Source organism: Sitophilus oryzae, unplaced genomic scaffold (assembly GCF_002938485.1).
Source record: "Sitophilus oryzae breed Bouriz unplaced genomic scaffold, Soryzae_2.0 scaffold_1059_pilon_pilon, whole genome shotgun sequence".
Taxonomy (NCBI): Eukaryota; Metazoa; Arthropoda; class Insecta; order Coleoptera; family Curculionidae; genus Sitophilus; species Sitophilus oryzae.
This window is the reverse complement of record NW_022145681.1, coordinates 6,073,134-6,100,270: the sequence shown is the minus strand read 5'-3', so window position 1 is coordinate 6,100,270 and position 27,137 is coordinate 6,073,134. Positions and strand designations below refer to the sequence as shown.

At 31.6% G+C, this 27,137-nt stretch overlaps 1 protein-coding gene across 9 annotated transcripts in view; it reads right to left on the bottom strand.

Annotated features, from left to right (window-relative positions):
* LOC115877105 (voltage-dependent calcium channel type A subunit alpha-1) overlaps positions 1 to 27,137 on the bottom strand; it is a gene marked incomplete at its 3' end in the record, with an annotated part of 233,608 nt that overhangs the window by 51,358 nt on the left and 155,113 nt on the right. For all 9 annotated transcript variants that reach the window (XM_030893234.1, XM_030893272.1, XM_030893199.1 and 6 more), the window contains 1 exon segment: positions 25,956 to 26,095. In XM_030893234.1, coding sequence (XP_030749094.1) covers positions 25,956 to 26,095 — 140 coding nt within the window.

Genomic DNA, 27,137 nt, shown 5'->3' with positions numbered 1-27,137 from the left:
TATTGACATTTCAGATTTTTTATAGCACCATATATGTACAAAATGTACAGGTGGTAAATAATGCAATCCCATTGGTATACAAAAAAAAACGATTTAAATCTTTGTAAAAGAGTATACCAATTAAATATACCACCATTATCTCCGACTAAAAACACCAAAAATTAGTTAATTACATACTTTTAAATTGTTTTAATTGATAAAGTATTCTAAATAAATGTGGATTTGGCTCAGAAATCAATATAATAATATGTTATGAAAATGAACGTCTCTGTTTTTATAAATAAAGCATTCGTCAAAACATGAAACAAAATTTAGGTGTTACTTTTTACCACACTGTCTAATACACACACAAAATTCAGTTTTTTTTAGTATTTGGAGCAATTATTATTAATCAACGTAAACAGTCAATTAATCTAGTTTAAATACTGGGATCATATTAATTGGTCCTCTTTAACAAAAAAAAATTAAACCTTTTTTTATTTTTTAAGTAAATAAGCGAACTATATTGACAATATTAGTATCTGTACCCTTTGAAAATTTATTACATCTTTAAAAATAAGCTAAAATATCAATATTATATGGGTATAGTGATAAATGAGGTCTAAATTATAAGAAAATGCATTTTCTACGAAAACTTGAAGAGATGGATAAAAATTGGTATAATACAATTTGATAGACAATTACATTGCGCATCTGATTCACGTAAAATATATAGGGCGTTCTATTTAAATTAAACAAGTTATTGCCGTTTAAAGCTAGTAATTATTTAATATAAATTTTTGGACACTCTGTATAAGATAAATTAAAATAAAAAAAAATTAAAAAAAAAATAAAATAAAAAAAAAATAATAAATAAAAAATTTTAAATTGCAGGTAAAATTTTTATTATTGCAGCATAATATCTGATCAATAAATAATCTTCAGTAAATATTTAGTATTAAAAACTTTGATACCCTTGGAGAAATGAACCCTTAAAATTTTTACTGCAATTACATAAAATTGAAAATATTTCAAAAACGGTAAGGTTTAAGTGTGATAAACCTTAATCAAATTTACATTTATTTCAATCGTATAATCCAAGAATAGAATAATATTCAGGGTGTTCTATTTAAAAAAATACAACTATAATATTTTTTACTTATTTGGGACACTCTGTGTCTTGTAAAAATATTTTTAAATTGTAGCTCTAACAGTCCTTCAATGAACACAAAACTTACAATTTGTAAAAATCTAATCGTTTAGCTACAATACTCCGTGTCGTATGTGGTGAACAACCCTGCATTTTTCTTAGTGTGCTAATTTTGATGATTTTTTAAGCAATTTGAAACTAAATTATTTGGCTTTTTAGTGTACTTTTCTAAATTAAAAATGAAGGTTTCCATCTGCTAATTATACGATGAAAAACAAAATGTTGATATTTTGGTGAAAGTTTGAAACACCCTGTAAAATATATTAACAAAGCAAGTCATTTAAAAATTATTTTATCACCTAGATGCGTCTTTTCTTGATAGTTTGTTTTTTGAATCGTCTCAATAGCTTTCTTTTTATTGGAGATATTCGCTTTTGAATAATACAGCAACGATTTTAATGCAATTTTAGCTTTGATTTTAGGTCCACATCAACACACTTGTAAAATAGTGTTTATTGTGTTTCTAATCTAACTATCATGTCATTGCCAAGTCATATTATTATTGTGTATTGACGTTTACTCTCGTTGACATGGTTTTAAATTCTGAAATATCGGCTATTGCTGCTTTAATTGATCATGGCAGAGATCAACCTTTGAACTTAAAACCATATCTGCTAGAGTAACTGCCCGACAGACAATAATAATATGATTTTTCAAAGACAGTGCCATTACATAAATCATAACCACTATTTTATAAGTCTGTTGACTAGGACCAAAAGCAAAGGCATGGTTTTAATGTAAAAAATACGAAAAAATGTTAGTGTCTTCTTCAAAACCGAATATCTCCAAAAAAAATAAAGCTATTGATATGAGTCAAAACAACAAACTATCGAGAAAAGATACACCTAGAAGATAATGTTGAAATTTCTAGCTTTGTTAATGTACTCCTACTACATACAAATCAGTGTGTTTCAAACTTTCACTAAAATATTCCAACTTTTTGTTTTTCCTCATATAATTGGCAGATGGCAACTTTTATTTTTAATTTAGAAAAATACACTAGAAAGCTCAATAATTTAGCTACAATTTTCTTAAAAAATCATTAAAATTGGTCGACTAGAACACTATAATATATGAAACTTTAAATTATATAAAAAATTTAAGGCGCTTATGCATTTTTACTTTCTTTACATTAATTAATATTTACATTAAATTACTTAAATTTACATTTATTACGGTGTATTCTGATTGTGTTTTATTAGTGACAAAATCCTCTAAGGAGTTCGTAAGTTAAATCATAGTTTTTAAGTCGATTTGATGAGGGTGTTCGCAACAAGATTGAAGAATGAAGATTATACAGGGTGCTACAAATTCGAGGTACGAGCATTGGTATCTCGGAAACCGTAAGAGAAAAAAAAAAAGATAAAGAAGTTAAATTGGGGCAAAGTTGCGCTTTAGGATGTTCACCAAGATACCATCAAAAAAGTTTTAAAAATTTCAAGGATTGCTGAGTTTTTTGAAAAAAACCGGATTTTTTTGAAAATCAATTTTATTTTTTCCTGGTGTTACTTTTTAGAAAATCAAAAAACTAATTGCACATTATCATGGCTACTTTATTAGAACTATCTGATCGTATTTTTAGATTTTCAAATTAGCTGATAATTTGTGAGATACAGAGGTCAACTTAATTTATTTAAATACGGACCTACATTTTTTATTTCAGATTTTGAAAGAACTCGGTCTCATGAGTACAATGATAAGCCACACTTAATATTTTTTTTTTGTTTCGGACATTTGAACACAATTTAATTAAACTTATTTCAAGTCCGGCTCTGTTTTTTTAAATATTTAATCTATTCATCGTTACAATATTGGTAAGCTTTCAAACTTAACAATGACGTGGAGTAAAACATTGAATACGGATAATCAAATGCAATTAAATAATAAAAAATAATATAAAATTATTGGGCATTCCTTGACATCATTTTTAAAAGTGACAATACATTTCAACATTACAATAAAGAGTACAGAATGCATTCGGAAGTATAAGAAGAAGATATGTTCAAAGAGCTATAAATAAGATTGAACGAAAAATACATTAATTTGTGCATTAGGGACGGTGGTAACCCTTTCGAACATGTAGAGCATTACTAGTTTTAGAAACTAGTTTGTAGAAGTTGATTTATTTATAATAACTACGATTAATATTATGCATATTATTAGATCGTACACTGATATTTCAAAATCACAACAAAAAAAGTTATAAATAATATTTTTGAATTGCTGACCTGGGTATTATTTGTTTGAATCTTTCATATATCCATATTGTTGCGATGAATATAATCAGATTAAATAATTTAAAAACCAGAGTGGGACTTTAAATTATTTTAAATAATAATTAAATAGTTTTGTTATTGTTAAGGTACCTAAAACAAAGAAAAGTATCAAGTGTGGCATATCATTGTACTCAGGAGATCGAGTTCTTTCAAAACTTCAAATAAAAAATACAGGTCCGTATTTAAAAAAATTAAGTTGGCCTCTGTATCTCACAAATTATCAGCTAATTTAAAAATCTAAAAACACTGTCAGATAGACCTAATAAAGTAGCCATGAGAATGTGCAATTAGTTTTTTGATTTTCTACAAAAGTAACGCCAGGAAAAAATAAAATTGATTTTCAAAAAATCCGTTTTTTCCGAAAAACTCGGCAATCCTTGAAATTTTTAAAACTTTATTGATGGCATTTTGGTGAACATCCTAGAGCGCAACTTTGCCCCAATTTAACCATCTTCGTATCTCTTACGGTTTCCGAGATACCAATGCTCGTACCTCGAATTTGTAGCACCCTGTATATTTAAATATTGAGTTGTAAACTAATTATGAAAGTATATTAAATTATTTTTTTTTTGTTTTTTATTTTGATTTTTCCAGAAAATTGTTTCTTCCAGAAAAGGTTTATGGAATAACCCTTATTCTAAATTTATACTTTAAAAAGAAAAACACATTTACATTAAATATTATTAAAAAAAATAGCAGGTTTAGTCGTGACTAAGTTAAGAAAAAAAGTCAAAAAGTCAAAGCCTGATGATGCGAATAAAATTCTCGAAAGCTAGACAAATTGAAGAAGTAGTTTTATTAGGCTGTAGGGTGATTATTGACTGCAGCCTCACTTAAATTTTGAATTTTTTTTCTTAAATATTATTTTTTGTCAGTCTTCTTATTTAGAAACGTTATACAGGGTGTTTCAAAAAACATGTGCATTCCTCTCGTAAAAATAAGATTTATTTTTCATATTAACATAGGTCCGATTATGCTTTATTTCGTAGCTACAGGGGGCTAAAATCTTCATATTTTTTCAATTTATTATAATTTACTTCCAAGTGCTTTTAGCGATTGTTTTGTGGGTAAAAGTTACTATAAGTGCGACATTTTAATGCTAAAGCAGTGTCGACATATTCATCAAGAACGTGCTTGGGGTGTTGTCAATAGAATATTCTTCTAAAAAAATATGTGCGTCATTGACTTTTTTTCTTCTTATTAGCAAAAATGTGTAGGCCATTTAATGCCGATTAAAATTTGTATCTTGATATTTTGTCTTGTATTTGTAATAGTAATCTTTAAAAATTTTAATGTCATTAACTTGCCAAAATGATAAATAAGTACTCAGTGATTCCTCATAAAAAAATATAAAAAAAGTTTGTATAAACATGGGCGCGGAAAAGCATAGTTTCAAAGTTACAGGATATTAAAACTTTTAAAAAATGGGCCTTTTGTAATTATCTTAAATACCATTATTTTTTGGGGAATTTGCTGTAGGCAGCACTGTACGTGAGTGTGATAAATTTTAGATTTATTTATTTTATTTTTATTTTTTATTAATTTTATTAATTATAATAATTAATAAAAATTAATGATTAAAAAAATCACAAAAAGTGAGATCAAAATGGACAAAATATCAAGATAACTTTTAATAGGCCATTAAGTGGCCTACACAATTTTTCTACTAGGCAAGAGGAAAAAAGTCAGTAGCGCAAATATTTTTTTTTTAGAAAAATATTCTACTGATAACATATATGCACTTCCCTGGTGAATCTGTCGACACTTTTTTTAATATTAAAATAAGTAGCATTCATAGTAACTTTTACCCTCCAAATTTCATTCGAATCGTTTAAAACACTTAGAAGAAAATTATAATAAATAGAAACAAAAATGAAGATTTTAACCTCCTAAAGGATTCTCCACACGATAGATGGCATATGTTTTCTAAAACACCCTGTATTACGGAGTATAACTATATAAATCTAATTGTAATATTGAAGTTAATAAGATATAAATTCAAATTAAACGTAATATATTATTTAGCCCAAATCCATAGAACGGTATTTGAAATATTATTTTGTCTATTAATTGATGGCCAAGTTGCATGCAAAGTTTTACTGAAATTGATAAAAGCTTCATAATTTTGCTTCTAGTTAGTTAAATGGTTAATTTTCTAAGAGAGTCTAGAGTTTATTTCAAATATTGTATGTTATTCTAATCTATTTTGGAAAAAATGTATCTTTTAGTATAAGCTTAGGAAGATTTTTTGACACTTTAAAATTAGAAAAATCACTTGCTGTCTGTACATAAAACTAGAATAATATAATAAAAATTGTTAGATTTACATACGTTATGTTTTTATGAACTGGTATTTAAGTAACTGCATTCAAACCAGTCATATTTATATATTACTTCTTAATATTATTATTTAATTGCTTTGTGATAAATCGCGAAACAATATATATGATGATATATTATTTTTCCAAAATACACCTTTCTATATACAATATCTGAAATTATTTGAAGAATTTGATAAATAATAAAATATTAATTAAATATCCATCAGAAATTTGATAATCAAAACAAAAAATCAATTATATACTAAAATCTACTCAACTAAATCTATGACTAGTAACGATAATAAGAGTAAATATTATTGTCTATATACTATATTAATCTAGAAATATCCCTATATCTGCAACTGACACTCATTAAAAACACTGCTTAAAATTAAAACCAAATAAATTAGAACCAATCTATCCAAAATATCTAAAGTCAACTGCTCGAACGTCTAAGAGGTCAAACATATCCTGTAGAGTTAAGTATACCTATATAATGTACTATGTGATCAAAGAAAGACTGTAGGTGGGGAAGTTTAGGATTCATAGATACCTTTAACTAATTTGATAGTTAGTTTAAATAAGCTAGATAATGAAAAAAAATCTAAAAGGATCGAATTTATATAAAAATATTATAATGATGATGTCAATATCGCCTGTAGCATGGAAACTACAAAGATTATTTTAATTTTGTTTGCGAATTTCTTTTACAAAAAAAACGTATAGGTTTGGAAAAATTGCAAAGTTTATTGCTTACTCTTTACAATCTTGTAACAAATGTGTTTGAGAAATACACATCCTCTTTTCCTGTTAATTTTCTGGAACGAGATATTCATAGAATGGGATCTATTTTATAAAATGTATTAGGACAGGGTAATGAGTAACAATTTGTTTTCCCTAATGCATAGTTAATTAATATACCCAAATAGCATGTTCACGATTTGCGACCACATGTTTACTAATCAAAACGTTGGATTAGTTACAAAAAATAGTTAGCTCCGTACCTTGGGTATTAAAATAAATGTAAACGTTGCTGTAACGTTGTGCCGACGTTGAACTAGTACTAAAAGAAAGTAAAAGCTTCTGCGACGTCGAATAAACGTTGCCTTGTAACCTTTTTTGCTTAAGTGATCTTTAGGTGATTCAGACAACATAGTTACAATGTTGAGCAATAAAGAGATTTCCGACGTCACTTTCAGGACCTATTCCAACGTTATGCAAACGTCGTCTGTTTTACTAATTCCAACGTTGTTTAGATTTCCTTATTCTTACGTTGATAGGACGTCGATCCAATACCTTTTTGCAACTGTATTGAACCATAACCTTAAATCTTAAATTTTCATTTCATTGTTCTGTTCAGTCAGACAGTTCAGTGCTGTTTTTGTTTTTATAAAAAAAACTTAATTAAAATGGAACATAAGAAAGGTACATATAAAACTCCCTCGTTTATTTAGAATATAGAGGGCGGCACAAGCTAGACTCTAGAACGACTAAATTAGGCAATCTTGCGATTAGTATACTACCTGTTAAGGCTGAACTGCGACTTTATTAGTCCAGTATGCGACTACTCGAACTAGTCCATCTTAATCTCCAAAACAACAAAGTTAAAGCGGCCATGTTGTTGTATAAGAAAATGTTTCGTTCCTAAAATAGCAATTCCTGCTTTTTGAATACATTAACTTGAAATATTTGACCCTAAACAACACGCGGAAACAATTTTTTCGACTGCGAATAAATTATTCTCATTTTACTAAAAAAAAATCAAAAAATTTTTTAAAACTTCTTTAATTTTAAGGCCCATTAGTATTTTTCAAAGTAGAAACAATACATTTATCAATAAAGTTGTTTGCGTTTGACTTTTTTGCCTTGGGCAACGAGTTACAGAGTCGGTTAAAGTGTTTCAATAATTATGATCTTCAAACATCTTAAATACTTTTGTTTTGTTTTCCTTTACTGCCATCTGGCATATGTCTCTAACTAAATCATAAACATAATATTTTTACTATAATTATCCCAATTTAGGATAAAACGCGACTTAGACGCTATATTATTATAGTTTTGTATTTCTGTGAATTAGGATTTCAAACAACGTTGCAGTTTGTACTAAATTAGGCTGCTAGCCAAGGTCGGTATCCAACGTCGTTTCGACCCAAAAATTATTCTCCAAACTAGTGCAGACTAGGGTTGGTACGAAGTTGTGCCGACGTTGCGCCCCGAAGTTTGGTCGCGTGACACAACGTTGTCCCGACGTCCAAATGCTGCTTGGGTACTAAATGTTTTATTTAACGTGATAGACAATGATTCATAATTGAAACGAAAATAATATCGGATTTTTCATTTCGGACTTAATTTATTTTAATTTACCAAATGTCTCGTTTCAATTGTCCATCGGTAGAAAAAAATCATTTGTTCTTCTTCTTCTTCTCCTTCTACTTATTTGACTTCTATCTAGTCGATCTGCTAGTTTTAAGGTTGCCTCTGTAGAAGTCTTTGGAAGATTACTATTATTTCTTGGGAGAATACTGCCAACTACTTTCTCCTTTAGTTTTTTCCAAACTGTCTTTCCATCTTTTTGGAGGTCTTCCCGGCTGTCTCTTACCATGGGCTACCCTTCAAGAGCTATGCATGGTAGCCTATTTCCTTCTCTGCGTTTTACGTGTGCGAACCATTGTATTTTTCATTGCCTACCCCATCTCACTAAGTCCTGTATTCCATATTGTTGTCTGATATTTGTATTTCTAATTCTGTCTAATCTAGTCTTTCTTATTTTGGTTTTTAGGTTCTTCATTTCAGCGACTCTGTGGTAATATGTATATAGTGTTGTGATGAGTGCGGTTACTACTCTGTGGAATTGGACAAGGACGCAACAGTGAGAGCGCGGGAACGCAGTCGAGTTTAGGTTAAGTTCACGTTAAATTTTAGTTATGTTACCTGTACATTTACATGTACATAAGTTAATAAATAAATATAAATAATAAATCAACGTGTAATTAATATCACAAATAATACATGGCGCAGTCGGAAAATCAATAAGAAAATAAATAATGGAATTGAAACCGCCAAGTTTTGATGTTAGACAAGGTAATGCGGCTCACATATGGCCTAAGTTTAAACAAAACTTCGAGATATTTGTAAACGCATCAGGGATTGCTGCAGACGAGAATAGAAAATGCAATTTATTACTACACTGTATTGGAAGTGATGGAATAGAAATATATAATTCATTCGAGCTGAAGCAAAATGAGTTTACATACGACAATCTCATTACAAAGTTTAATGGGTATTTTGTGCCTTCTCCTTGCGTAGATCAATCTAACGTTTGAAAGACATAAATTCTTTACAAGAAATCAGAGAGCAGGTAAAAGTTTTGACGCATATGTAACTGATTTAAAAGCATTATCAGCAACATGTGATTTTGGGAAATTAAGAAACCCCTTGATCAAAGACAGGATAGTATGTGGTATTACAGACAATAAATTAAGAGAGAAGCTACTAGGAGAAGCTTATTTAAATTTAAATAAGTGTATTGATCTTTGCCACGCAGCATTAATTACGTTAAACCGAACCAAGAAAATTGAGTCCGATGCACTAGTACTAGTGGACAAGATACCGAGGGGTGTCTCACTATTGGAATTACATGTACATTTTCTTGGCAGTCGCTGGCAGTCATTGGCAGTCTTATGGCAGTCGCCTATAATAATTACATGGCAGTCATAGGCAGTCTTCTTCATAGTCATTGGCAGTCGCTCAGCAGTGGAAGGATATTTTGGCAGTACGTGTACATTTTTTACCGGAGTGAGACACCCCTCGCAAGATACATAGGAAAGAAAAAGAGAGAGTAAAGAGAAATGATAGGAAGCCAAGCACTTCAAGCAAAAATGATGGAACAATCCACAAAAAGACTCTAAATCAGTGTACCAGATGTGGATATTCGCACAAGATAAATGAATGTCCAGCGTAGAGAAAAGTGTGCAACAAGTGTAATAAGAAGAATCATTATGCAAAAATGTGTACAATGAAGAGAGCCAATGAAGTGAGGTCACAGAAACCAGAAAATGAAGATATGGATGAAGACGATTTGTACATTGGAACAGTGGAAAAAGCCAGTGAGAAGGAAGATTGGACAGAGGTGTTAGAGTTACAAAATAAAGACAAAAAGATATTTATAAAGTTTAAATTAGACACAGGGGCGCAGGCAAATATAATTATTAAGTGTAATTTAGATAAATTGTCTGATGTTATATTAAAACCATTTAAAGTAAAATTATATAATTTTGATGGGCAAGAAATAAATAATCTAGGCAGAATTACGTTGTTTGGGAATGTAAAAAATAAATCAGGGAAAGTTCGTTTAGATTTTTACGTGGCAGATACAACAAAAGTATGTTCAGCTATTCTTGGTTTAGAAACATGTAAGACTTTAAAATTAATACAAAGAATTAATGAGGTTAAAGAAAATAATATATTGATAAAATATTCTGATATTTTTAGTGGAATAGGTTGTTCAAAAGATACACATAACATTAAAATTAATAAAGACGCAACACCCGTAGTATTTAATTCAAGAAAAATTCCAATGTCAATTAAAAATGAAGTTAAATCTGAATTAGATAGGTTAGTACAAAATAAGTGAACAAATAAATCAACCAACTGCCTGGGTTCATCCCATGGTAGTTTTCAGGAAACCTAATGGCAAAATTCGTGTTTGTTTAGATCCGGTTGAACTTAATAAAGTAATTAAACGTGAGTTCTATCAAATACCAACAGTTGGAGAAATATTAACACAAGTAAATGACGCGAAAGTTTTCAGTATTTTAGATGCCAATAGTGGTTTCTATCAAATACCATTGGATGAGGCAAGCAAGAAATTATGCTGTTTTGCTACTCCGTTTGGTAGATATATGTTCTCAATGTTACCTTTTGGCATAGCATCAGCACCAGAGGTTTTTTAAAACAATTTACCAGTAATATATGCCTCCAGATCATTAACAAAATGTGACAGTGGATATGCTCAGATCGAGAAAGAGATGGCAGCAATAGTATTTGCATGTTTAAGATTTCATCAATATATTTATGGTAGAAAGATAAAGGTCGAAACAGATCACAAACCATTGGTTAGCATTGCTAAAAAACCTTTAATTAATTGTCTAAACAATTCATTAAAGGACACATTAACGAAGATGAATTAGATTTGAAAGAAATTGAAGCACATAATAATTTTTTGCCAATGTCTGATACAAAATTCAAAAATTTTCAAGCTGAGACTAAAAAAGATTTGGTATTAAACGAATTGTTAAAAATAGTCAAAGATGGATGGCCTGAGAAAAAAGAAAATTTAAAAGAGGAACTACAGAAATTGTGGAATTACAGAGATGAAATAATTGCAATAAATGATGTTCTGTTTAAAGGACAAAAAGTAATAGTACCAGAGAGTCTTAAACAAGAGATGTTAAAAATTATACATTATAATCATATGGGTATAACAAAATGTCAATTAAGAGCAAGATCATCTTTATATTGGCTTAATATCAATAGTGATATTGAGAAATATAATTTAAATTGTGATACATGTTTAAATTTTCGACGTAGTAATCCAAAGGAACCTCTTATATCTTCAAATATTCCAGTTAAACCTTGGGTTACAGTAGGTACAGATATATTTAATTTTAAGGGAAAAAATTATATTATAGTAATTGATTATTTTTCTAAATACATTGAAACATCTCTTTTAGAAAAAATAAATAGTTTTTATACTATAAGATCGTTAAAGTCATTTTTCGCAAGACATGGAATTCCTAAAATCTTAAGATCAGATAATGGAACTAATTATAGTTCAGAACAATTTAAAGATTTTGTGAACGCTTGGGGTATAAAACATATAACATCAAGTCCAACACATGCACAGTCAAATAGTATGGTATAGCGTTGCATACAGAGTTTTACACAAATAATACAGACTCTTAACATGCTTTTGGTTTTGTTTGTTTCCTCTCGGATTTCTATGCCATATGTCATTATTGGTCTGATGCAGGTCTTATAAATTTCATTTGTTAAGATGTCAAAATACATTTTCATGTTTTTGAAACTTAAGAACATAGAGTTAGTTCTTTTGGACAAGATGGTTAGTTTTGATGTCAAATATTTATATATTAACGTCCTCTTGGAGGAAGAGTCAGCCATCATCCAGAGTAGAATAAGGGCCGACATAACATCTTCTGAAAGAACTTTGCTGCTTCTTAAGGGACTGACGAAGATGTTGTTCAAAATAATGGTTTGCTTCAGTGAAAGCCAATTAATAGTGAATAAAAACGAGTCATTTCATTAATAAATTTATAAAATGACTCGCGAAATTTACGAATGAAAAGGAGATAAACTCTGTCTGCAGTTTCCCAATGCTTTTGTTAGTAGAAATGGAGGATGTATTGATACAGCCCTAGCGAAACAAGGTATTGACAGGCTATATATAGAAACTCTCGCCAATATGTACAAGGAAGCCAAATCAAAAAAGTAATGCTATATAAAACAACCCCAACTGGGAAAGAAGTACGACAGGGAGAGGCAATATCCCCAAAGATGTTTACAGCAACACTAGAAGAAATCTTCCGTCAACTGGATTGGACCAAGAAAGATTTAAGATTCGCTGGTTACATAGTTCTAATTGCCAATAGTCCTGAGAACTACAAGCACAGATTAGGGGTCAATTACAAAGTGGGTCTCAAAATAAATTGAGCAAAAACTAAAGTAATGTACAACGAACTAGTGGAAATAAAAGACATTCTAATAAATAACACAACACTGGAAATAGTAGAAGAATATGTAGTATAATTGGGACAACTAATACACAGCTCGGGATCTTTACTACCAGAAAACAACAGAAGAAATAAATTAACATGGAGCAGTTATAGAAGAAACTTAATCATATTTAAATCTAGAATGCCACACTTAGATACACTTTTAAATAAAAGAAAATATTCTATATATGCATGCAAAACCTGAACACTTAAAATGGACATCATAAGGAAACTACAGGTCGCACAACGCTCAATAGAACAAAATATGCTGGGAATAACCAAGAGAGACCGTAAAAGAATAAAGTGGATACGACAAAAGACCCAGGTAATAGATGTCGTCCACTGAGTCAAATCCCTCAAATAGCAATGGGCAGGACACCTGGCAAGAAGAACGGACAACAGATGGATCACAAAAATTACAGCATGGTACCCACGTTGAATCAAGAGACCTAGAAAAAGATTGAACCTGAGATGGGACCATGATATTAGGAAATTAGCAGGAATAACTTGGGCTCGTATAATAAACAAGAATCGGCCTAACTACAAAGAAAGTATTTAAATATGTGAAGGAGGCTACACCATAATTGGAAATGGTTGAAAAATCTGAAAATGATGATGATGACGACACTTGATAACGGTCATTGATACATCTGACCTATACTTTGTGTAAGTTAAACTAAATTAAGCAAATAAAAAAGTTAGATATTCTCTTAGCCTTAATAAACCAAATAACATATACATAAAAAAAATTATGTTTTTTATTATATGAATTAAGAACAGAACTGCACCAACCAACATTTTCTTCGATCACACAGTACCTATTAGATCTGTATCTAAAAAATCAACTGTCTCAGAGCGATAAAGATGCTGCTGCTACGTAACAGAGAGTGTGTGGTAGGGTTTATTTGCGCGGCCCGACGATGATGCCGCCGATGAAGGCGACGTTTCGACCCTTACTTGGTATCCTCGACACCAACTTGAGCGGCCGCAGCACCCGAAACGACCTCAGCATGCGCAAGTCCACGTCCACGTTGGCCTCGGCGAACACTGTCATCGACCTGTCGAGATCAACACACACAAAACACCGGTTACCATATAAGTAATACTCCTATAAGGCTAGTAAAGACTTTAGACATCTGCCAAGATATATATGATATAAACTAAGGTAGAAGGAAGATAAAGGCATCCAATTTGACCTATCAACTATTATATGCTCTAATCACGTGGTATATTTTCCTTAAAGCTTAGTTGAGATGTGGTCAAAGTATACTTGAATCAACTACATTCAAACGATGCGCGCGTCTCACTCAGTAATCACTCAGGTATCAACCGATTTCAAATCAGTTGATACGGTCCAAACAGCATTCAAGTGAGAAGCGCGCAGTGTCCAGACCAGACCTAAGTCGGGTTCAAGCTAGTCGCTCCGAAACGAACACAAGACTCGCGAATCGCGAACTTTGAAGCAACATGTTTTTTGAACTTCTTTGCTGGCATTTTTGCCCATCTACCAGCGTGCTGCTCAATGGAAGGGGAAGGGGGGTCGTATACAAAGCCGGACAGCGGCACAGGAAATGCAGAACCGTTTCCCCTTCCTTCGGGTCCTTGCAGCTTCTGCAAACTTCGTTAAAAAGGATGCCCATACTCGCCGCATGTTCGCCAATTGGTCAGTCTCCCGTATATATCGCCGTAAGCCTGGCGATATCTCTACGCGACTTAGTTATGAGCTCTCCCGATATCTTAAGGCCGTATTTGGGCCAAATTTTTCTGGCTGTCCTGTAGGTGCTTAAAGTTTTCCATCTACTGTTAGCCATAGACAGAAATTGGTGATAAATCTCTTTTTTATAGTATTGAGGCGAGTAAAAACTTCCTCTGATGCGTCTAGTTCAAGGCAAGATCCTCGCCTTGAAAGTTCATCAGCGCGTTTATTCCCCTCAATGTTCAAGAATCCTCAATGAATCCAAAGCAAGGTTATATCATACCTACTTGTCATGTAGGATAACTTGTCGTACGTTTTTTGACTATTTTGGAGGATGTGGTAGATGAGTTCAGCGCTGACATGGCTGCTTGGCTGTCAGTGTTTATTGCAGTTTTCCGCCCATAAGGTGTCTCCTCGCTCAACCATTCGCAGGCCTCCCAAATTGCAAATATCTCTGTCTGGAAAACACTTGATCTCTCCGGAAGCCGGTAAGACCTTGCGATGTCAAGACCCGTCGAGGACACCACCGAACCTACACCTGAATCCATCTTGGATCCGTCAGTAAATAGCGCAATCAAAAAAGTTCTTGCCAAGTTCCAACCTAAGTGTCAGATAGTCTGATGGTCCAGCAGTAATATCTTTCGGTAATCTTTCAAGAATACTGCTGTGACCGTAGAGTTTCTCCGTCCAGGAACCATTTTCTCTGAGCCTGATTACACTACTACAGGCCAGATTTTTAATATGAAGATCTAATGGGAGGAGGTTTTTTACATTTACAGAATATGTGGGCACATTTAGAGAATATGTGGGCGTCGATCGTAACGCTCCTGTAATGCACACACACGCACTCCTCTGTACCTTTCCAAGCTTGGAAATATTGGTTGTCTTCTCCAAAGCTGGCCACTATACCAGTGATCCATATGTGAGAATTGGTTACTATGGCAATGCATCTGTATATACCTGGTTGATGAAGCATCCGGGAAAGCCTTTCACTATAGGCAGGTGGCCGAGTGCGTCGGCTTCGCTTATGAAAAAGCTCTCACAACAAGCAATATTATAAATGCATTCGGATAGTGTGGTATACAGGGTGTTCCAGGCTGAGCGTGCATTAGAACTTTTTAGAGAACCACAATATTTAGATCGGAGATTTTTTGCACATCATTATTTTACAACGAGATCTATCGATTAAAAATATTTTCAATATGGCGGCATTTCCGGAAATACCGGAAGTTGAGAGCAACTTTCTTATTTTAAATGGATGTCCCCATTTTTTATTCCATACTAAATTCTCTGTAAAATTCTATGAATATTGATGTTAAACTCTCTATACTTAACATTAACTGTTTATGAGAAAAAAAATATTTAACATTTTTGGACGAAAAAAACTACCTGTCAAAAAAATTATATAGCCTAAAAGTCAAATTTAGTGATTACCACAGCCACTGCAATATAAAGAGAAGATATGTGGCTATCTATTTCAAAAATTAAATTGTTCAAATGTCATATAATAATGGCAGTAGCTGTCATGGAATTGAACGATTAAAAAATTATCATACATAATTGTTTTCAAATGAAAACCTAACCGTAACATTTTACAACCCAAACAGATGTAATTTGAAAACGTTTATTTTTCTTAATTTTATCTAGCTTCCTTTGACATTAAGTGTGAAACAGTCAGACAATTTATTTCCATCTGCCAGAACACGAATTATTTGAATTTCCTATATTATAAATACTATAATAATAGCTCCCGTATATAGCGTTTAACGCCTTGGGAGTAGCAAGGTACAGCTTGCTATACTAGAGCCGTTCGGTATACAAGGAAGGTAATGTGGCTAGCACTACGCTTCAACCGCCTATTATTACCTCAGGATTGTGAATCCCAAGTACTCATTTAAAAGGTTGAGTCGACTTAGGCACCCAAACTATTTTTATTTTAATAAAAATATTCGGCTGATGAAATGCCGGGTGTGGGAATCGAACCCACACCTTGAGATTGGTAGACGAGAGCCTGTACCTCTACGCCACCGGGCACCTTTATTATTTTATTTGGATCTTACGATTTTAAGGAGTTATTATAAATACTGCCTGCCTTAAAAGTTAAAAAAAGTGTATATTTATAAAAATATATCTCGTGTTTTCGCTCATTAGTGATATCTAATATAGTCTATAAAATGAATAACTTTGAATTTTGACCGTTATTTTTTACCAACATGGCAAATATAATATCCCTCTTCAAAAAAGTTACTGATATTCTTTAAATTGAGTGCCTGAACGAATCAGATAGGTAACTCTTTTTACTTTCGTGAAATAGAAAAGGAAAATAATAAACAAGTGACAGTTCTTCCTCTTCTTGCAAAAAATCAACACGAAATGGCATAATTATGTCAAAAGTAAAATGTCATCAGCTTTGACATTTCTAAATATCAGACCAATACCGTCTCTACTGTGAACAGCCTCGGAGCGAGATTTATGACGTCACACTAGTTAGATACTATGGATTAATAAATATATTGTAGAATACATGGAAAGCAATTATTCCTCGTATTTTGGTTTGTATTTTAAAAGTGATATAGTTTACATAAAATATACATAATATAAGTTAATAAATACAATATATATACTTATTTATAGTAATAAATACTTTGGCAAATAAACTATGAACTATACAAATGCAGCAAATGTTTTACAATATACAAATATGTGGTCATCTTTTGACAAGTTTATATTAATTTATTAATTGCAGTAAACATTATGTGGCGTTAGGTTAGGTTGTGAATATTTTATATGTAATTTTTTGGATTATATTCACACTATTTTTTTCATATGACACAACACTGATGAAGGCTATAATGTTAGCCGAAACGTTTTTTTTTAACTAAAAGAAATAATGAAAAACCAAATGAAAACTTAATCAGCGTTTTTCCCGAACGTAAATCCCAAGAAAATCAAAAATTTTAGAATAATTTTACAAATAGAATGACACCGATCTTTATTTCATAGCCATCGCTGACGCCTTTTTTTCTATGATATTGTATTATTTCCAAATATAATTTTTCGAACATTGATACTTGCAAAATATACATATAAATTTTGTGCATGCAAATAATAATACATCACTATTAGTAGATATTGAATGTTTTTTGTTAAATTAGATCGATTTTCAAACCCCAAAATTTAAAATATATTTTACATTTTACCCATTATCTTATGTACCTATTCATTATTTGTATATTGTAAAACACTTGTTGCATTTGTATGGTTTATAGTTTATTTTGGGTTAAAAGTATTTATTACTATAAATAGGTATATATATATTGTATTTATTAACTGTATATTATGTATATTTCATGTAAACTATATTATTTTTAAAATCCAAACCAAAAATACGAGGAATAATTATGTTTTCCATGTATTCTACAACATATTTATTAATTCGTAGTATCTAACTAGCGTCACGTCGTAAATCTCGCTCCGAGGCTGTTCTATTAGAGACGGCATTGCGTCAGCATGGCCGCAAGTCGCTAACCTAATAAAATTAACACTAGAAAAGCCCGCGGGAACTGTCAAATTCAAAGTTATTCGTTTCACAGACTATAGTTGATATTATTAATAATATTCCATATGATCTAAAAAAAAACAGCCTAGTTGGCTCAGAAATGATGCTGCTTTTTGAACAAAGCGTCACAATATGACATGGCCAGATTATTGTTTTACATCACTTGACATTTAAAGTCATAGGCTAATGGTTATAATCAAGAAAAATATACGCTTTAAAACTAAATCTTAAATAACTTAAAAACGATTTATTTTAGGTATAGGAACAAGTATAGTCAAAAAGTAACGATTTAAAAAATCTTTTTACTAGTGAAATAAAAAAAGCGGGTTTCAGCTATGACAGCTGCGGCCATTATTACATGACATTCGACTAATTTAATTTTTGAAATAGACAGTGGCTGTGGTAATCACTAAATTTGACGTTTAGGCTATACACATATTTTTGACAGGCAGTTATTTTAGCTCAAAAATTTTAAATATATTTTTTTCTCAAAAACGGTTAATGTTAGATATAGAGTCTTAGACAAGGAAAGAGAGGGGACGGCTAACACGCATATTCTCCCGTGATCGGTTAGTCAGGCCAAAATTTGATCGGCGGCCATACTTTGGTGACAAGATTTCGAGGTGACACCGAGAGAATTTTTATGTTTTTTGTGACAACTGTTTTGTTTTAAATTTATAAACTGTATTGTTTAGTATGGTGAGATGTTCAGCGTATGGCTGCAAAGGCCGAAGCGAGAAAAAAGTGGCTGGAATTACATTTCACAGGTAAAAATCGATACACAACTTTTGTTATGTGGTCATAAAATGTACATTTTTTCATTAGAGCAGTAAAAATATGTAAAATGCTTTTAATATGTTTTGTACCACTCCAAACCAAATTATTTTTAATAATTCCAAGTAGTATTTTGAATATCCTTTATTATAATTAATATTTGAAACTATAAATAATGCTACTCAGCATGGATTTCTCCAGTGGCGTAGGGAATTATAATCAGAGAAATACAATTTTTGCAATAAACTTTTTTTATATATTTTACATGTTAAAAAATGTATAAAGTATTGTTATCAAATATGTAAAATAATTGTAAACTATAAAAAAAAATTAAAAATTCTAGTGATAAAAAATCTATATGTATAGTTGTTATATAGAACTTAAATGTACCTGCCAAGATTTTACCACAATTTAGGTGTATAATAATAGTCTCAGTGAGTAATTAATAAAAATTTAAAAATAAATAAAATAACACAAAGCTTCTAGAATTGTTTATTTTTTTGTGGAAAATTAGAATATTCTTATGATTGGAGGAACAAATATTAAAAATTACATTATTCATTGAATCCGTACGCAAGTGTGAAGGGGAATGGCTAGATTCATTATTATACCGTATGGTCGAAAAAAAAACGACGTCCAGTTGGCTTGTAAATGACGATCGACAACATTCCCCATATAATTTTACATATAAAATGACAGCGATCTTCATTTCATAGCTATCTCTGACGCCGTCTTTTTTCGATGTCGTTTTGTATAGTTTTTATGTCATTTTATATGTAGAATTATATCGATCGTAATTTACAAGCCAACTGGACGTCGTTTTTTTTCGATTATACGGTATAATAATGAATCTAGTCAATTCCCTTCACACTCGCTTACGGATTCAATGAATAATGTAATTTTTAATATTCATTTGTGAAATTGTCATTTCCAAACAAACAAGACGCCGTTTTTTTCGATTATACAGTATATATGTATATACACGTTTAAAACATATGTTATTACATTATTTTTTATTTAATTATACATTATACACACGTTAATAAATAAATAATTGTCTTGATAAGCAGTCCACTGTGACTGTTAAATAAATTTTGCATTATCGACTTAGATATTCTATTATTATAAAGGTGAGACTATAAAATACAAAATTGTATATGCATTACTCAAAAATGAACGATATATTAGTTTACGTTTTAATAAATATTTTGTACCCTCTAGGTACAAGCTAATTTCTAATGCTACACCATTGGAGAATTTCGCGTGGTGACAACTTGCCTCACTTTAAGCTGCCGTGTTACCTGTCCCCGCTCTTTCCTTGTCTAAGTATAGAGTATTAATATCAAAATTCATAAAATTTTACGTATGTATTTAAGTATGTAATAAAAAATGGGGGCATCCATTTAAAAATAAGAAAGTTGCTGTCAATTTCCGGTATTTCCGGAAGTGCCGCCATATTGAAAATACTTTTAATCGGTAGATCTCGTTGTGAAACAATGATGTGCAAAAAATCTCCGAGCTAGGTGTTGTAGTTCTCTAGAAACTTCTAATGCACGCTCAGCCTGGGACACCCTGTATATCCATACAATGCAGATTTCTTCACTGATATCGACTTCTTACCCTCTTCTAGTAAAAATCTATACTATACATAGAAGTGAAACGTAGCGCTATCATACTGCAATTACATGAAAAGCCAAAACAATTTTTATGGCAATATATATTCTCATAAAAATTTGTTTTTATTTATTTTAAAAACCCAATTTAGTTACTTCGAACTATTAACGACTGAACATCGATGTTAATATCGATGTATCGGACCGTTAAACATTAACATTGATATTAAAAAATATCGAATATTACTGGTGAAAAATCGATGTTTTTAATACATCGATAAAAAGACCAACACTAGTATAATGCGATATGCAATCTATAATGACGATCGGTAGTTGTCGGTATACCTCCCTATTTGTCTCTCTTGCTCTCTCACTTGAATACGGTTTTTTATTTCACAGTCTTGACAGATGAATTATTATATGTATTATTAGGTACCTATATACTAGCCTTATATTTGTATTACATTACTAGTATTACTTATATGCCGGTTACACTAGTTTGGAACAAACTCTCGTCTCTGATTACAGTCAAATGGCGATCAAAAAAGTTGGATCTTACGATTTTAAGGAGTCTGGATTATCATATTGAAGTGCTCAAAATCTAAAAAGTAAAATTAGTTCTAGGGCCTGTTTTGGTTATTGAGGGTTGTTGTTCGCATTTCGACAATATTCGGTATACGTATTTGATTTTTACTCTAATATGTATTAAATTACTCATGTATATTATTCCTTCTACCGAAATGTTTGCCAATGCATTTAGATTTTTTTACGGTTTTCATTATTCCTGTTTTCATTCTTTCAATGTATTACATTTTACAATTTTTACTCTTTCAATGACTTATAGGAGTTTCAAGGACTTTCAAGGATATTAGGAGTTATTAAAAGCAACATTTTCAAATATTTTCTCTAATTCCTTCTTGCTGAAAATACCGGGTGCGTCTCAAAAGTGGCTCGCCCCTATAACTTTTTTATTTTTTTATTTAAAAAAACGAGATTTGGTATGTTAGTATAATATGACATAAATTAGGATTGATTGACGTATTCAATAAAATTGTTTTCGGTCACTTCCTGTTTCACCGGAACTGACTACAACTTTTGATTTTTAAATGGCACCCTCAGTATTTTTGTACTATATTCGAAAGAAAATGACACCCTGAATAGAATGACATATCAAATGTCAACTTTTGACATTTTCGCATATGGTGTATTAGAAATTATAACTTGCAGTTCGCAACAAAAACTTCACTCGAAATTCCACGTGCGCGATATCAAATTATTCGTAAAAAATGCTTTTTCCAAATATGCTAAAAGGTCACCCTCGTTCCATTTGAAAAAATTGATATATGATTAAAAATACGATTTGAGCATTTTCTAACTGGTCGACGATTAAATCTATTTTTCCATGGCTCCTTGATTAAGAATTAGTGTTTTTAACATAGCCATGGCACTTTAGATTGAATTTTAAAATACAATTTTTTATTAAGCGAGAATGTCAAAAGTTGACATATTATATGTCATTCTATTCAGAATGTCATTTTCTATCGAATAAAGTAAAAAAATACCGAGGGTGCTATTTAAAAATCAAAAGTTGTAGTCATTTCCGGTTAAACAGGAAGTGACCAAAAACAATTGAATACGTCAATCAATCCTAATTTATATCATATACTAACATACCAAATCTCTTTTTTTTATCTGAAGAAATAAAAAAGTAATAGGAATGAGCCACTTTTGAGACGCACCCGGTATTGCTATTCGGTTTTCAATATTTGAGCAATAACCATAGATGTTATATAGTTTACAGCTGGTTAAGGCTTTTGCTTTTTTTTCTCTTCTGATGTTATATAGTTTACAGCTGGTTAAATTTTTTGCTTTTTTTCTTATTGAAACTAATATATTTTCCTTATTAATTGCAGAGTTTCTGCCGATGTTAAAGGAACCGGAATGCTCACTAGCGCTAATTCAACTTTGACTGTTTTAGATTTAGAATTAAGGAATTCATCAATATCAATAGCGTTTGTGTCTCAATTTTTTATGAACTTTGAGACGCAATCGGACTAGTTATAGTGTTTCCGCAGTCAGTTGGAATAGGGTGGAACACTTAATTTTAGCACTGTCTTTGTAGCTGGTTATAAACGGGTTTAAATTTTAGCAACTAACTGCTCCATAACAATTTTTATTGGCTCAAATACTGAGATTAGAAATTGTACCGTATTTTTTCAGCTTCAGCGCAATTTAACTCTAGATAATATATTTTTATTTTTTTTTTCTTGTAAAGAGTAATAAAAATTGTGAATATTTTAAGAGCATTGTAGAATAAATATTGTAATAAATCTATTGCAATTGTAATAAAAGTTCGAAATAAAAGTTTTGTTCTGTAATATTTTCTGACAAATTTGATTTGTGGCTTCTAGCCCAATGTATATTTATTTTCTTAATGATTATCAAAATTACCGGTATTTGAAGACGATTTGCCGATAATGTATTACCGCGTTTTTAGTATATTTCAACCGGTAAATATATCTTGATTTGTCTAAAAATTTAATTTATCTCAATTATTTTATTTTATAGTTATTTAATAAATAAAGTTTGACAGAGAAATGATGTTGTTTTTATTTTTTTATTTATATTTTATTATCTTAGTTAGAAATTTTTGACACTCTACAATTATTTATGATTGATTTCCCATGTCGGCAATAATTATCAGATTATACATTTATTTAATAGTTTTTATTAAGTCTGACTTTCATATTTGACAAAGATAAAATATGCCCAATGGAGTGCTATTGAACGCCGAACTGAATTTCATAAATAATTGGCAATAAAATAGACCAATTAAAATCAATATGTATTTCAGTTCCATGATATTTTACAATTTATATTTCAAAATTGTTTTGAGGTCTCACAGAATAAATGGACTAGATATTAGAGAACAACGGCATACGGTCGAGTCCGGCCTACAAACACGTAAACGTTTACGTATGCATGCACATTTCTTATATTTTTCTATTTTTTATACACGTAAAAGATTCTTTACGTCTACGTATACGTGCCAGCAGCGGCCGACTCGACCGTATACCGTTGTTCTCTATTATAGCATTTTAAAACAAAATGTTTTTTCTATTATTTTTTCATATAAATCGCAAGGCAAATCTTTAGTCAAATTCTCATAAATTGCTTATTATAGACAAAATTTCATATATGGTTGATAATATAGTTTGCCTTAACTCATATTGTTCATTAAAAGTTCCATATTAGCAGTTCAAGGCAAGAAACTCTTATATAATTTTATTATATAACTAAAAACTGCAAGAAATGTATTTTTCATTATATAATTTGGGCGAGCCGAAAAAAACCTTTATTTACTATCGATAGTTGTGCCTCGGTGGTACGAAAGTACTACCATTGCACACAGACCGCTACCTCGCGATGCGGGACTTAATATCTTACCGCTACTTTACGACAAGTCGTATTTATATACTCTGCGCTGTGCTCGACATTTTGTGGAAACGACCCAAGCTCACCTGATGATGGGGTAGGGCCCCGAAACCGATAGTGAGAGCAGGTTGATCCACATTATGTCGAACACAGCGTGGAATTAATTTCTATATTAGCAGTTCAAGGCAAGAAACTATTATATAGTTTTATTATATACCTAAAAAGTGCAAGAAATTTATTTTCTATTATATAAAGTATATTAATAGGTATCAATTTCGTGTTAGAGCGTATTTTTCGAACTTCTAAATAATTTACTGCAACTAGGTATTTGATGACGACTCTCGGGAAGCAGCAGAGAGACTACTGGCAGATTATGGTCCAGGTACACTCAAGTCGGAAGTGGAAAAAGCCATACAACAGGCAAAAACAAACAACACTCCCGGACTAGTGATGTGTCGGTTTTTGAGTCACGCGATTTTGGAGCGGTATATTTTTGTAACGTCGTGTTTCACAACGAATTAGGAACCTGTTAATGAAGAACGACGATCATAATAACGATAAAGCTATATATTATTTATACTTTGCAAATAAATTAGTTATAATCGCTCTTGGAGTTAGCTGGAATCGGAGTAACCGCATAGTGCCGTGTTTCGCTCCTGCCGTCGGGCGTCGCGCTCCTAGGGTCGCGATTTTGTCGGTCGCGAACAGTAGTAATTGGAACTGGTAAGTACGTAGCGTCGCACGATCTCGACCACATCATCTGTTGCGAAGAGATGTAACTGGCAACCACCTATACCGCGACGTATTTCGCTCCAGTGCCAGTAGTCGCGCGACTGCTGGAGCGCTCGTAGGGTCGAGTTTTAATCTGTCGCGCTTTGGTCGGTCACTGTTGGCGTTGATGCTTCAGTTACAATGGTTAAGTTACTTTCGAGATCGCGATTTTTGGTAGGGACTAGACATTTTTTATTGATAATAAATACATGTTAGGTACATTAGACAGTTACAAACAAACACTTTTACAAAAATAAGAAAAAACAAAGAAGAAATATGACCAAAAAAAGGAAATTTGTAAAGCTTTCAATTGATTAAAAATATAATGTCTATTAGAATTATATAGTCTGCAAAGAAAGAAAATTACATTTTACTAACGCACGGGAATAAAGTAAGACTGATTTTGTTTTGATTATCTGGCATGAATATTTTACTTCTAACTTTTCCACCAATAAGGAATATACGTAGATAAAACATACACGTAGATAAAAAATTAACATATGGCGTAGGTATTGAATTAATCATTCAAATCATGTTACTTTTTATTGTTTAAGCTAAACTATTTCTAAAGTAAACAGATTTTAAGAAAAAAAAATAGAAACATATAACTATCTTAGTAACGAATGAATGTATTTTAATTTAAATTCTAACGGTTATAACGTGCATCAGATGAATATCTAAATATTATTCGCAAAAATATAAAACTTATAAAAAGCTATTCTTCAATCTGAAGAAAAGATGGCGAATACAAAGTATTGAATACCAAAAAATTATTATTTTTTTTATTTAACAGTTTTATTTTAAAAATTAAAAGCTAACATAACAAATGTGTAACCGGTATTCCCATCACTATCGCAATACACTCTCCGCTCACTCATTACATAGGCTACTTGCAAATTTGTCGAATTTTTATTGACGGGGCGCATCGTCCAATTTTTACGAGAAACTAGACCCATTACTAATTTTTACGAGAAAGATCGATTAAAACGGTAGCAGACCGAGCTTGGAGAACAGTGTTTAATTTTTTATTGTTTTTCTTCTCAATATTTTAATTTTTATAAAGAATGTGTCCCATTTACAAAACTGATTTGGTATTTTTTAAATTTTTGGATAAATAAGTAACGTTTTCGAAAATATTTATGGCCTATGAATTACCCACTAACAGATAATTTCGTATCCCCCCTTACGAATGCCCCGTAACTACAAAACGGATAAACGTATTGTATAAATATAATTATAGAAAAGTTTTCTAACGAGATTAGTTAAAACTTGATTAATAATATTTTTATTAACTTCTATAAACTTCATATGTATATCCAGAATCCACAATCAAAAATCGTAAGTATCCATTTCTTTTTCGTTCCATTATGTAATAAAGAAACCTGTTTTACCGGTATTCTCTCTATGCAACAAATCCTGTAAAAAAATTGTTATGTGTCTTTTGTATCCATTTATACAGAACTCCAGTTACGAACATCGTAGTGCCATATCGTAATGTTATGTCATTCTCTAGAAAATATTGCAACTTACCCTGTAAGTACCACAAAGAAATCCATGATGTTCCAGATATTCCTGAGGTAGGAGCCCCGATGCAGGACAAACCCTAGAGCTAGAATTTTTAGGGAAGCCTCCACGCAAAAGATTCCCAGGAAGTAGACTTCCGTTTTTTCCTAGAATATAATAATAATTTCATGAATCACTCCTAAAGTAAAAGTAATATACCGTATGATTGTATGATAGGCTAGGAAATAAACACCAAAAAATACCGCAATTCGGAAAAAAATAGTGTCAAAGAAATTATTGTTTTAAGTGGTAGAATTGACCCTTAAAAGTAACATACCAAAAGTCCCCAGCCCTAGACCTTGTGCGTTAGCCGTGGGGGGAGGGGGAAGGGGTGAAAAGGGCCGGTTTATATATTTTTTGTTATTATCTCGAAAACGAAGCATCTTAGCGAAAAAAATGTTCTATACAAAATGAAAATAAATTCAATTGTTTACAAAAAAGGTCCTATTCATTTTTTCGCTAGGAGCAGTAGTGAAGAAGTTTATCAACTTTCTTGCAAAAAAAACCTGTCACAAGCACGAATCCAGTTGCGCCAGAATCTGTCCTAAGTAATACATTTTGCCGGTGCAAGACTGGTTGCGGAAGCCGTTGCGGGTGCCGTAAAGCAGGCATACCCTGTTCGCTTGTGTGCAGCACTTGCCGCGCTTCGTCCTCCAATCATCGGCGTCAACGGCGACGACGATGATGATAACTTTGACGATGAACTCGAACAATAAAGTACTTGATATTGCCATATATAAACTTAAATTCTTATGTATATACTTATGAAAAAAAAATTCTGGTTTGTGTTAATCTTCCACAATACACAGTTTCTTCCACCTACTCGTATTTTCAAAGTATTATACACCCTAACTACTGCTCACAGTGAAAAAATGAATAGGACCTTTTTTGTGAACAATTAAATTTACTTTCATTTTGTATAGAACTTTTTTTCGCTAGGATGCTTAGTTTTTGAGATAATAACAAAAAAACTATAAACCGGTCTTTTTCACCCCTTCCACCTCCCCCCACGGCTAACGCACAAGGTCTATAGCTGGGGACTATGTAGTATGTTACTTTTCTGGGTCAACCCAACCACTTAAAACAATGATCTCGTTGACACTATTTATTTCCGAATTCATGTTTTCGTTTCCTGGCCTATGACTATGT